The sequence below is a fragment of the Callorhinus ursinus genome, unplaced genomic scaffold (assembly GCF_003265705.2).
Source record: "Callorhinus ursinus isolate GAN/ISIS: 27379988/994484 unplaced genomic scaffold, GSC_fseal_2.0 scaffold98, whole genome shotgun sequence".
In the NCBI taxonomy this organism is placed as follows: Eukaryota; Metazoa; Chordata; class Mammalia; order Carnivora; family Otariidae; genus Callorhinus; species Callorhinus ursinus.
Window position 1 is genome coordinate 723,030 of NW_027397160.1, and position 12,645 is coordinate 735,674.

General features: G+C 53.7%; 1 protein-coding gene across 4 annotated transcripts in view; it reads right to left on the reverse strand.

Annotated features, from left to right (window-relative positions):
• Nucleotides 1-12,645, reverse strand: part of SLC19A1 (solute carrier family 19 member 1) — a 22,798-nt gene continuing 10,153 nt past the window's right edge. For 2 of the 4 annotated variants that reach the window (XM_025863405.2, XM_073888904.1), the window contains exons 4-6: nt 12,389-12,581; nt 9,972-10,113; nt 1-794 (exon numbers count right to left, since the gene is read on the reverse strand). In XM_025863405.2, the coding sequence (XP_025719190.2) occupies nt 552-794; nt 9,972-10,113; nt 12,389-12,581 (578 nt within the window). In that variant the 3' untranslated portion in view covers nt 1-551. Of the gene's footprint in view, nt 795-2,482; nt 2,645-7,895; nt 8,149-9,971; nt 10,114-12,388; nt 12,582-12,645 lie in introns of all 4 variants that reach the window. The other 2 variants (XR_012376994.1, XR_003206220.2) reach the window with 2 other exon arrangements.

Below are 12,645 nucleotides of genomic sequence, written 5' to 3' on the forward strand. Positions count from 1 at the left end.
TTAAGGTTTCTCGTGTAGGTCAATTTTTTTTAAAAAAAGGAAGAACATTGTCTAAAGCAAGTACCTGGACAACTGAGCCACAATCCACAGAAATCAGGGCTCCCAGCCTCGCAGTGCGGGAGCCCGAGTCCCCATCCCAGTCACTGGTCCCCAGAGACAAGCAGGGCCTGCTTCCCAGGGTGGGGGGTGATGGCGGGGAGGCCTGCTGGGCATGTGAATCCCCACTGCCCACCACGTGTGGGTGGGGGACAGGACCAGAGCACCAAGCAGGGCGGAGGGGCACCGTCCTTGGGCCACTGCAGGACAAGCCAAGGCCCCTCCTGAGGCAGGCTGCCCCCGAGGTGCAGGTCACAGGGAGGTACCATGGAGGGTCCCCGCTGGTCACCACTGGCTCCACAATCCGAACCCTGTAATGTGGACGAGGCCAGAAACCTGGATCGCTGACACCAAGGGGCAGGCCACCTGTGGAGGCGAGGAGGGGGCATCCGTTCTGAGATGCCAAGGCCCCAGGATGTGGAGGATGCTGGCGGGTGGCCTCTGGTGTCAAAGGGTCAGGCTTTGGCCTCGGGCTGCTGGTTCTGCTCCTGGGAGGCCAGTGGCAGGGCCTCGGGCTGTAGGCTGCTGAGGCCGCCCTCCTGTTCGCTCAGCATCTGCATGGCCTTCTCCTTGGCAGGGCTCAGCTCTGGGGGCTGGGGCGCACGGCGGCTGGCCCGGAAGCGCTGCAGGACCACCAGCACGGCCCCCAAGAAGTAGACCCCAAACAGCACCAGGAAGTATGCGAAGTAGACAAGAAACTACAACAGAGAGGGGGCAGGGGCGGGTTTGGGAGGGATGAGCTCGGCCCGGGAGGGGCAGGGGAGTCCTCCCTGGGTCTCCCTCCTCCTGTGGAGGCGACGGGAACACTGCAGGGGTGGGGGTGGGCGCTCAGGGGGCAGCCCAGGAGCAAGTCCCACAGGGGGCAAGGCCCACCCTCTGGCCCCCTGCAGGCCACAGCTGGCGCAGCCCTGGGGGGGCTCCCGCCGCTTTCCCACAGAACCCTGGCACGTTTCCTGTACGGTGTGGCCTCTGTGACCCACCCCAAGAGGCTCTGCTCACTCTGTTTTACAACAAACATGTGCTTCCCTTTGCAGGTCAAGTTCTCACGGCCGCCGGGGGCTCGAGGACATCTGTGTGTGCACAGCCCCGAGCACCACGCCGGTTCCTGCCCCAGGGACAGGTGCAGCTGCATACATCCCTCCTAATCCTCGCGACCGTGGGGCGGGCGGTGCTGGGGGGTCTCCTGCATCTGCGGGGCCAGACCAGGCGTGAGTCCTGCCCAAGACCGCGGCACTCTGCTCCTCGCAGGCCTCCTGCTGCTGCCTTCCAGGAAAGCCTCTCTTTACAAGCAACACCGGCAATTGAACCCTCAAGGACTCTGCTTCCAGGGGGATAGAGCTGAGTGTCTTCTCTGTTCCTCCCCCAACTATGGCTAGAACCCTGGACGCTACACACACAACTCAGGTAAGAAGGTAACTGAGAGAGGTGGAGGGCGGCACACCAGCCAGGACGCTGCAGGCCGAGAACACAGCAATGTGGCCCCTGAGTTTTTTAAACTTTGCCCTGTGTTTATTTTTAGATCTGAAGAAACCAGCAATCCAGAAAAGCCAGCTGATGAAGGAAAAAAAACCAACAAAAGCCGTTCTTTCTGGCCAAAGGACGAGGAGAGGGACAGCCCAGGGCAGGGACCTGACAGAGCGGAGCCACTGGACTCTAGCCACACCCCACCCTCACTCCCCAGACTCTAACCGGACCCCACCCTCACTCCCCAGACTCTAACCAGACCCCACCCTCACTCCCCAGACTCCAACCAGACCCCATCCCTCACTACAGACTCCAACCGGACCCCACCCTCACTCCCCAGACTCTAACCAGACCCCATCCCTCACTACAGACTCCAACCAGACCCCACCCTCACTCCCCAGACTCTAACCAGACCCCACCATCACTCCCCAGACTCTAACCAGACCCCACCATCACTCCCCAGACTCTAACCAGACCCCACCCTTACTCCCCAGACTCTAGCCAGACCCCACTCTCACTATCCAGACTCCAACCAGACCCCACCCTCACTACCCAGACTCTAGCCAGGTGCCATGCCTCCTGCCGGTGGTGGTGGTGAAGGCACAGTGGGGAGCTGGGAAGTTTACCGCAGTAGGGACCACACAGAAAGCCTGGACTTTCACTCTCACCAGGTGATAATAACCCCCAACTCCCTGCCCTGCAGAGTGAGGACTCTCACCATCAACCCAGCAGCAGCAAGAACACCCCATACCCAGTGGTGTCACTGGAGGCCTTGTGGGAGGCGATAACAAGGCACCCCTGCCCCTAACTGCGGGAGGCTGGAGGCCATGTGGGGAGCTGGAACTCCCATCCCCAACCAGCAGTAATGAGGGGCCCCCCCATCCACCCTTCGGTCAGGAGAGCTGAGTGGGGAGCCTGTTACCTGGCTGTAACAACGTGCATGTTCCCAACTTCCTCTGTAGAGCAGCGTCAGGAGAAGCCAGTTACACTGGAAGGTTTCAGTTAGATCCAGATCTCGTAACATAATATCCGAAATGTCCAGGGTTCAGTCACTCACTCAGCATACTTAGAACCACAATGATCTCTAACGGAATCATGATGCAGATGTTAATATTATTGGAGAAAGACTTTAGAGCCACCAAGATGAAAATGCTTCAACAAGCAGTAACACACTAGGAACAGATGAAAACATCCAAGAAAAGAAGAAGAGATACAGAACAGTTAGAACTGAAAATGCCATAACCAAGCTAAAAACTCCTCAACAGCAGAACAGATGAGACAGAGAAAACAATCAATGAACTGGAAGCTGGGACAACAGAAATCACCAAGTCTGAACAGAGAGAAAAGTCATAAGCAGAGCCTCATTCCCTTTTATTCCAGAAGATGTGACGCTGTGTCATGGGAATCCCACAAAAAGAAAGAGGTTGGGGCTGGAAAAGTACTTCAGGAAATAGTGGCTGAAAACTCCCCAAATTTGGTAAGAGACCTAAACCTACAGATTTGAGACACTGAGGGAACCACAAACTGGACAAACCCAAAGAAAACTAGGCCAACACACTGTATTTAAACTTCTGAAAGCAAAAGGCAAAGAAAAAGGAAAAAATCGTGAAAGCAGGCAGAAAAAAGTGACACCTTAAGGGAAAAACAGTGGATTTTTCATCAGAAACCATGAAGACCGCCAGGAAGGGACACATTTTTCAAAGTTAAAGGAAAAAACTATCAACGTAGAAGCCTATATCCAGTAAATAATCTTTAGAAATGAAAAGGAAATCAAGACACTCTCAGAAGAAGGAAAAAGAGAAAAATTTGTCACCAGCAGACCTACCCTAAAAGAATGGCTTAAAGGAGGTGCTCTAAACAGAAAGGAAATCATAAAGAAGAATCCCTGGACCAACAGGAAAGAGAAAGAACACAGTGAGCCAAATCATGGGTAAATGGAAGACTTTCCTTCTCCTCTAGAATCTTCTAAATGTTTGATACTTAAAGCGAAAGTCAGAACCCTGTCTCATGTGGCGGTACTGGTACATAAAGAAAACACTTAAGACAAGAGTACCATTGACAGTGGAAGGCAGAATGACATAGTAAGATGTAAGATTTCCATACTTCACTCAGACCAGTCATTTAACACATAAAGTTACCATTAAAAAAGCTACACTAAGAGATATACTCAAAAAACACAACAGATAAACCAAAATAAAATTCTAAAGAATGTATAAACAATAGAAGAAAAGCAAAAATGGTATGGCAGCATAAACTCTAACACATCGATAGTTACACTAACTATAAATGGTCTAAATTCACCACTTATTAAGACAGATGTTGGCAGAATAGATGAAAAAACATGACTCAACCCTATGTGGTCTACAAGAAACTCATTTCAAATATAACAATACAGTCAGGTAACAAGGGGTAAAAGAGACTATATCACACAAACATTAATTAAAGGAAAACAGGAGTGGTTATGTTGATACCAGGTAAAGCAGACTTCAGAGAAAAGAAAATGACCAGAGGCAGAGAAGGACATTCCATTCCATAATGACCAAAAGCTCAATTCATCGAAACACACACAGCAATTCCCAAGGCACAACAGCAATTCCCAAGGCACATGCAACAAACAAAAGAGCTATAAACGTGAAGCAAAAACATGATGGCACTGAAAGGAGAAATAACCAAATCACAAAGACGGAGATGCCAACACCCCTCTCTCAACAATGGAACGAGACAAAAATCACAAGGATAGAGAACAAATTAACAACACCATCAATAACAGGATCTAACTGGAATTTATAAAACACTCTACCCAACAACAGCAGAATTCACAGCCCTTTCGAGGGTCCACGTAACATATAACAAGACAGACCACATCCTGGGCCATAAAACAAACCTCAACCAATTTCAAAGGACTGAAATCAGATAGACTGTATTCTCTGAAAATAGAAATCAGCAACAAAAAATACAGGAAAATCTCGAAACACTTGGAAACTAAACAAAAGCCTTTGAAATAATTATAGGTCAAAGAGAAAGTCTCAAGAGATCAGAAAATACACTGGAATGAACAAAAATGAAAATGCAACACACCAATCTGTGGGATACAGCTAAAGCAGTACTGGGAGGGAAATGCATAGCACTAAAATGCAAATGTCAGAAAAGAAGTCTCGTCATTAATCTAAGCTCCCATCTCAAGAACCTAGAAAAAGGATGAACAATATAAATGTGAAGCAGGTAGAAGGAAATAATAAAGAGAAAGTTTGAGCCAGCCACAGGAAGGCAAGACCAGGAAATATAAAACATATGAAGACCAAAACGTCCTAGAACTAATAGATGGCCTCAGCAAGACTGTACAAGACTAACACTCAAGTGTCAACTGTATTTCTATATATTCAGAAACGTCTATGTGTCTGTATAGATATTGCTATGAAGTGAATTGTGTCCCTCCCAAAATTCACTTGTGAAAGCCCCACCCCCAGTGTGACTGTATTTGGAGATAAGGCCTTCAAGGAGATGATTAAGGTCAAAAGGGGTCCTAACAGTGGACCCTATTCCAACCAGACTGGTACCCTTAGAAGGAGAGAGAGACACCAGATAAGGCACACACAGAGAAAAGGCCACGTGAGGACAGAGAAGACGATGTCTACACACCACCGAGTTCCTCAGGAGGAACCAGCCCTGCTCACCCCTTGATCTCAGACTTCTAGCTTCCAGGACTGTGAAAAACAAATTCTATTTAAGCCACTGGGTCTCTGGTATTCTGATATGGCGGCCCTAGCAGGCAAATGTAGACACTAAAATTAAAAATACAGTATCATCCACAATTGCCGAAAAAACAAGGAAATACTCAGGTGTAAATCTAACATAGCAGGTACAATACTTTTACTTTGAGAACTACAAAATGCTGAAAGAAATCAAGAAAGTTCTAAATAAGTGGAGAGATGCACCACGTTCACAGACTAGAAGGCTCGACAGAGTAAAGATGCCCATTCTCCCAGAAACGACATGGGCTTACTGCAACCCCTAGCAAAATCCCAGCAAGAATTTTGTAGGTAGACAAAATTACTCTAAAATTTACATGGAAAGGCAAAGAAACAGCTGAAACAATTCTGAAAAAACATTTCAAAGCTGAAGGAATCGGTCTGCCCAATTTCAGAGCTCCCCATGTGTCTGGAAGGCAGGACACTGCAGTGACAGCAGAGCAGGAGGAGAACCCAGAAACAGACTCACGCAGATGTGCACCACTCGATTGTGACACAGGTGCAGCAGGAACTCAACAGAGAAAAGACACTCTTTTCAACAAGAGTACTGGAGCGACCGGATGTCCACAGACAGAAGCAGCCCTGATGGAAACCTCATACCTCATAAAAAATCAACTCAGAATAGATCACAGACTTCAGTGTATAACTGCAAAGCTTCATGTTTCTTTTGTTTTTTGTATTTTGTTTTTTAGGGGGAGAAGGAGCAGAGGGAGAGAGAATCTTAAGCAGGTCCCACACCCAGCATGGAGCCCAACGTGGGACTCAATCTCACGACCCTGAGATCATGACCTGAGCTGAAATCAAGAGTTGGAGGCTTAACCGACTGAGCCACCCAGGTGCCCTATTTACATTTTTTGTTTTTTATTTATTTTAGTAATCTCTATACCCAATGTGGGGCGCAAACACATAACCCCCAGATCAAGAGTTCGCAAGCTCTTCCAACTGAGCCAGCCCGGCACCCCCAAACTATAAAACTTTAAAAAAGATGTTGGGGAAATCTTCAAGAACCTGGCTTATACAAAAAGTTCTTATGCTTTGCACCAAAACCCAGATCCATAAAGGGAGAAACAGGTGAATCAGACCTCACCAAAATTAAAACCTTTTGCTCTGCAAAAGCCGTCTGGATAGAAGAACAAGCTTCAGAGAATGCATACGGACCGTATACAGCTGACCCTTGAAAAATGTAGGGGCTGGGGGTGCCACGTGTAACTTCTGACTCCCCCAAAACTTAACTACTAGTAACTTACTGTTGACTGGAAGCCCTACTAATAACACGATTAACACACCGTTAATATACACATTACATATCGTATTCTTACAATACAGTAAGCTACAGAAAATACTAAGAAAATCAGAAAGAAAACACATCTATAGTGCTCTATATGTTGAAAAAAGTCTACGCATACGTGGACCTGTGTAGTTCAAACCGTGTCGTTCAAGGGTCCGGTATAAATCCAACAAAGACCTGGGACCTACGACATACAAACAATGCTCAAAACTCAAGAGTGAGGAAACGAGCCATGCAACGAGGAAACGGAGCAGAGTGAGGGACCGCCTCACCAGGCGACGTGCAGCTGGCACATGAGGGCAGAGCGTCACTGGCGCCAGCAGGGGGATGCGAACGGGACCACAAACAAGCACCGCCCCATGCCAGGCAGACGCTCAGTGAAAAACAGGGATGACACCAGAACTCCTGAGGATCTGGGCAACTGGCTTTCTCGTATCTGCTGGCAGAAACGCCAAACAGGGCAGCCACCGGGGAAACAGCTTGGCGGCTCCTTAAAAACCACACAACCGCCACAGGGGGCAGCACTGGCTCCTCTGGGCACTCGTCCCAGACAGATGAAGACCTACGTGCAATGTTCAAAGCACCGTTATTCACAAAAGCCAAAACCTGGGAACCCAGAGTCCTTCACGGGGAGCAGGTACACCAGCCGTGTCCACCACCCAACGGACACGGTGACGGACAGTGGGAGAGACGGACACACACGCACACACGCACACGCAAGCATGGTGACCCACGTGGATCTCAAGGAGAGCGAGCCGAGAAAGCCCATCCCACAGGTGAGAGACCACGGTTCCACTTAAGTGACACCGTTGAAAGAAGACACAAAGATGGTGGAGGGACTGTAGGGCTGGGGCCAGGGGTGTGGCTGGGAATGACCGGAGCAGGGCCCTGCGGGCGGAGCCTTCTCGCTCTTGCCTGTGTAAAGTCAGCCCCCCGAGCGACGCTGCCCCGCAGGGCGTGACCAGCAGGGAAAGTGGGAAGAGGTGTGGGTCTGTGTGACCTCGAACACTGCATACGAGTGTACGCTTAATGAAAAATAAAGAGCATAACTTAAAAAACAAGCAAACCCAGGGCGCCTGGGTGGCTCCGTCATTAAGCGTCTGGCTTCAGCTCAGGTCATGATCCCAGGGTCCTGGGATCGAGCCCCACATCAGCATCCCTGCTCCGCGGGGGGCCTGCTTCTCCCTCTCCTCCCCGCTCATGCTGTCTCTTGCTATCTCTGTCGCTCCCTCTCAAATAAATAAAATCTTTAAAAAAAAAAAAAAAAACAAGCAAACCCAGGCCAGCTCCCCACTTACTGTGTCCTGGTTCCCACGAGTCTCGAGCCTGAATGCCGCTCCCTCTCAACACGGTGGGAATTAATGAAGGTAAACCTCAGCCAAGCGGAGTCTGGAGGCTGGGAGGGGGCCCTGCCACCCAACCCCAATCACAGGAAGACCCCACAGAGGAACCCTCCGCAGGAGAGGATCACCCGCGACAGGCCCCAACAGCGGAAGTTCACGGAATCTCCTACAAGACGTCAGCCACCCCTGCAGCTCGGCCATCGGGAAACTGAGAAACCGAGAAACCCTCATCACCCTGAACTCTGGCTTTTCTCCAGTGGACTTTCGTTCAAAACAACCCCTCCCAACTTCCTCCTTCTTCCCCATAAAATATGTCCCTCTCCTTTATGGGTCAGACTTGCCTATGGTTTTGCTTGTCCTGAATTGCAATTCTTTGTCATTCCCAATATGCCCATTTTTGCTGTTTTAATTTTAAAGTCAAGAGCACTCGGGATGACAGGAAGAGATACACGGGCTGTAAACAGGGAAAGTGAGCAAGATGAGCAGGGGCTACTTTCCCTGTGGATCCCATCAGCATTTCTAATCACAAACTAACCAACCCACTTCTAGATTTATTTAACTGGGAAATGAAACTAGCTAGAGAAAATCTCACGGATTTTTCTCTCCCCTTGACCCGGGAGCCACCACATGGGAAGGCCCAGCCCCTGGGGAAGCCCCCACCAGTAATACCCAGCCATGGGCCCCGGGGCAGCGCCTGGCTTCTAGGCACACTGCCCCTGGCCCGCCAGGCAGAACAGGGCCATCAACAGGGGCAGTGACCTGAGGTCGGTGTCCACAGGCAGGTCAGAGCCACCATGGGCTGGGTCCACTGAGCCCTCTGGGAACTGAGACGGGCCTCTGCCCATCCACACTAACAACCCGCTGCCCAGAGGGGATCAACTGGGGGCTCCTCCTGGGTGCTGCTGCCAGGCAAGGCTCCATGGGAAGTTCTGGGGCCAAGGGTGCTCTCCTGCCAAGCTGCTGCTTCCGGGGGAGGCTCCCAGGCTGCCCACCCCCGGGTTCAGGCGCACCCCCAGCCCCTCTCGCCCACCCCGTGGGTGCAACTGCACACTCATCCACGTGGGGGGCTCTGCCAATCCTGCTCGGGCTGGACAGTCCCAGAGCTCAGCCTGGGGGGCCCTGCAGAAGCCTGCAGACATGAGCACGTGGTTCAGACCTCCTTCTCCCCAAGGGCACTTCCAAACTCCACAGGCCAGTCTCTAAACAAGAGACAGGGCAGGAGGTGCCCTGCCCAGCACCTCCTCCGGGTCAGCTCTGCGGTCACCAAAGAAGGGCCAACTCAGCTCCCTCAGACAGAGGTCGGGACTTGTCTGTGGAGCCCACCAAGCCCAGGGAGGTCCGGGCTCCAGGCAGATGGAGGCCGCAAGCCCCCAGGCTGAGGGCACAGATCCAGGGACCCGGTTACCATCCCTCCTGCATGCCCGACCTCTGGCTAACTCCAGCTGGCCTGGACAGGTCCTGCCGTGGCTGAGACCACCCAGAGTCACATGTGTGAGTGTCCCCCAACCTCCCAGGAACAGGAACTTTCAAGCTTTGCTCAGCAGAGAACCCCCTCAGGGTTGGACGAGGGGAGGGACCGGAGAGGAGCCAGCAGGCACCCCACCAGCTTGACTTTCCTGTCCTGCATGGAGCAGATAGCTGGCACGTGAGCCAGGGCGTGGGTGTGACAGGTGCTGACAGAAGGGCACAGATCTAACATGAGGGCAGTGCGCTGCAACCACACAAGGAAAGGGCTCGCGGCCACACCTCCATCCTTCCTGGGACATCAGCCAGCATGGGGAGCACGGGGGCTGGTCAGAGCTCCTCCAGAGGGGACTGCACCTGGGCCGGCCTCAGAGGTCAGAGGGCATCCGGCTGCCCCTTCCATCTCTGCTCCGCTCCAGTCTGAGTGTCTGGCCAGAAATGCCCAGCCCACCCTGTGCACAACTCCCCACCCCCCAGTGCGGACCTACAGTCCCAGACCCATGGAGTGGGAGATGCCTCTGGCCAGACGCTCCCGTCCCCCAGGCAGTGAGGCTGAAATGGGCTCACCTGTGAGTGGACTGGGAGGCCCAGACCCCGCTTGTCAGAAACAATGAGGGTGATGATGGTCTTGAGGACGGTGGCGAGGAATGTGTTGACTCCGAAGACCAGGGCACAGAGCTCTTTAGAGAGAGAAGACGCAATCTGAAAACTGAACGGGAAAGCGGCCAGGGTGAGACTCAGCAGGGCGAGAAGCACCCCAGTACAAAGGGGGCTCGGCAAGTCCCTCCCGGCATCCAGGCCACCCGCCGCTCCTGGGCACATGCCCCAGGCTCTGTGAATCCGAGACCAAGGACAAGATGCACCCCCAGGAGGATGTTCAAAACGTCTCCTGGTAATTCTGGGGCAGAGATGGTCATCCTCATGAGAACGGGCAGAGCATCATGAGGAGGGTTCTAGAAGCACGGTCGTTCTTCGTTGAAGACTTCATAGATTAGGAACAGGACAGCGAGCAGACGATGAAAGCAGGAGTGACCGTGCACTCAAGCCCCGGTCCTCTGCAGAGACACGGACATGTGAGGGTATTCCCACTGAAATCCCCAAAGCGCCTCTAAAAACGAGTAACTGGTCAGGAAATACTCTAGAGCTCTGAAAAGTGAAGGAGCAAACATACCCAAGAAGCCTTCCGAGGGGATGACAGAGGCCGAGGGGCTCCGCTGTGCTGGGGTCTGGGGTGGGAGCAAGGCCGACCCACTGGGCTTCCGTGACCCCCTCCGGGGAGCACGCGGAGCGAGAGAACACACGTCAGGCAGAGGTCCAAGGGAAACCCACACCGGGCCACGTCCCCGGCACGGCAGAATGCCACGCCACCCCTCCTCGTGTCCCCCGTGGTCTCCACAACCCCGAGCAGGAGCAAACCGAGCCGTGCCAGTGGACACGGCACAAGGCTCCGAGCACATTCGGCCGACGCAGTAGAGAACCCGCAGAACAAACAGGCCGCTCACACCGCGGAGGAGCCAGCCCCGCTGTCCCTGTGGGAAAGCCAGCGGGCCTGCAGGGCCACCACGCACTTCCCGCTATCTACCAACACCCCCTTTCCAAAGCACATGCCCTGCCTGGCCAGGTCCCTTCTGGGATCCACCTGAGGCCATCATCCTGATTCGGAGAAAGAAGTGTCGGTAAGAGGATGTTGATCTCAGGGCTGTCGTAGGAAAATACCACACACACCACTGCCGTCAACTGGGGCCCAGCTGCATGGCATCAGCAAGAGCCCGGTTACGCCCGCGTTGTGACACTGAGCCCCACAGCAAAGTGGACAGGGCAGGAGGCAGAGGGACGAGCTCCAGGTCACGTCAGGCCAGACACCTGAATGCCAGCAGCGAGGCCTCGGGTGGGAGGAGGCACCTGTTCTCTCCTCTATACCTGCCTACATCCTGGTGACAGGACAGGGGGCATGTGCCAAGAAATGTTTCCGGGATGTCTGCCGGCTGAGAGAGGGTATGGTGCGGCAGGAAGCAGGGAAGCCACGGGAAGCGGAGAGTCAGGCCTGGGGATGCCGCCTGAGCTCAGGAAGCAGTGGGGACAGATGTCTGACTCAGGGAGACCAGGAGGGCCCCCCACCCTCCCCGGAGGGTGACAGAGCAGGCCCACCTGCTGGTTGCGGGAGGCACAGGGAGGGAGGCCCCTACGTGCATGTAACGTGGGCACGTGTGACGTGAGTGTGTGTGGTATGAACACGTGTGGCATCAGCTTCGTGGAAGGGTCAATTTGAAGGAACACACAGAGGATCTTAGCAGCAAGCAGGACGTGGGCTAGAGAAGGTTCTGGAAAGCACATGTGGGCTGGAGGACAGCTCTGGGGACATCCTTGGGCAGACAGAGGGGAGTCCCCAGAGGTGTGAGGAATGTGAGGGCATCAGGACAGCCCTGGGCGGCCGGCGAGCTGGGCCACCTGGCCACTCCCTGGCCGTGCGTGCGTCACTGCCCTGCGATGGGAGGGGACAAGAAAGGCCTCATGCACCGAGACGGGCCCACAGCACTGCTCGGGGCCTGGAAAACAGGGGAGGGAGCTGGGAGGAAGGACTCCACAAGGGCTGGTGACTGTGGACACCAAGTAGCCTCCATGGGAGAAGCAGAGGGGACAGCACGTGGACCAAGCTCAGGGTCATGGAAGCCAGGACGGGCTGTGCTGTGGACAACGGGACAACTGGGCCCAAAGGAGAGCACCCTGGGTCCACCACTCCTCCCGACACGAGCGAGTGCACACCCCGAACGAGCTCAGCACTGCGTGCACACGCCCCTTCTGCTCCCCACGGAACACTCTGGAAGGGAGGCCTCTGTACACGTGCGGATGGTCTGTCCATACCCAACTGGCAAGAGGAAGGTGTGTGCCCCCCAGCTGCCCGCCACCGCCTGGCTCTGGGCTCTGACACTTCAGTGGCCTCCCAGACTGTGGCCTCACACAGTCACCCACTCAGGTCAACTCACGTGGCGATGGGCACCAGGAACTGGTAGGCACCACGGAAGAGCACAAAGGCCACGTAGCACAGCCAGATGTTGTTGGTACTGTACATGAGAAAGACCAGCGCAGCCTGCGCCGCCGTCACGCCCGCGATGACCAGCTTCGCCCACAGCGCCCAGTGGACCTTCACGAAGCCCGCAGAGAACGAGGTGATGGCACCTGGGGAGACAGGACACGTCACCGCCGTCCTGGGGGGGGTAGGCAGGGCGGGCGTGGTCGGTGG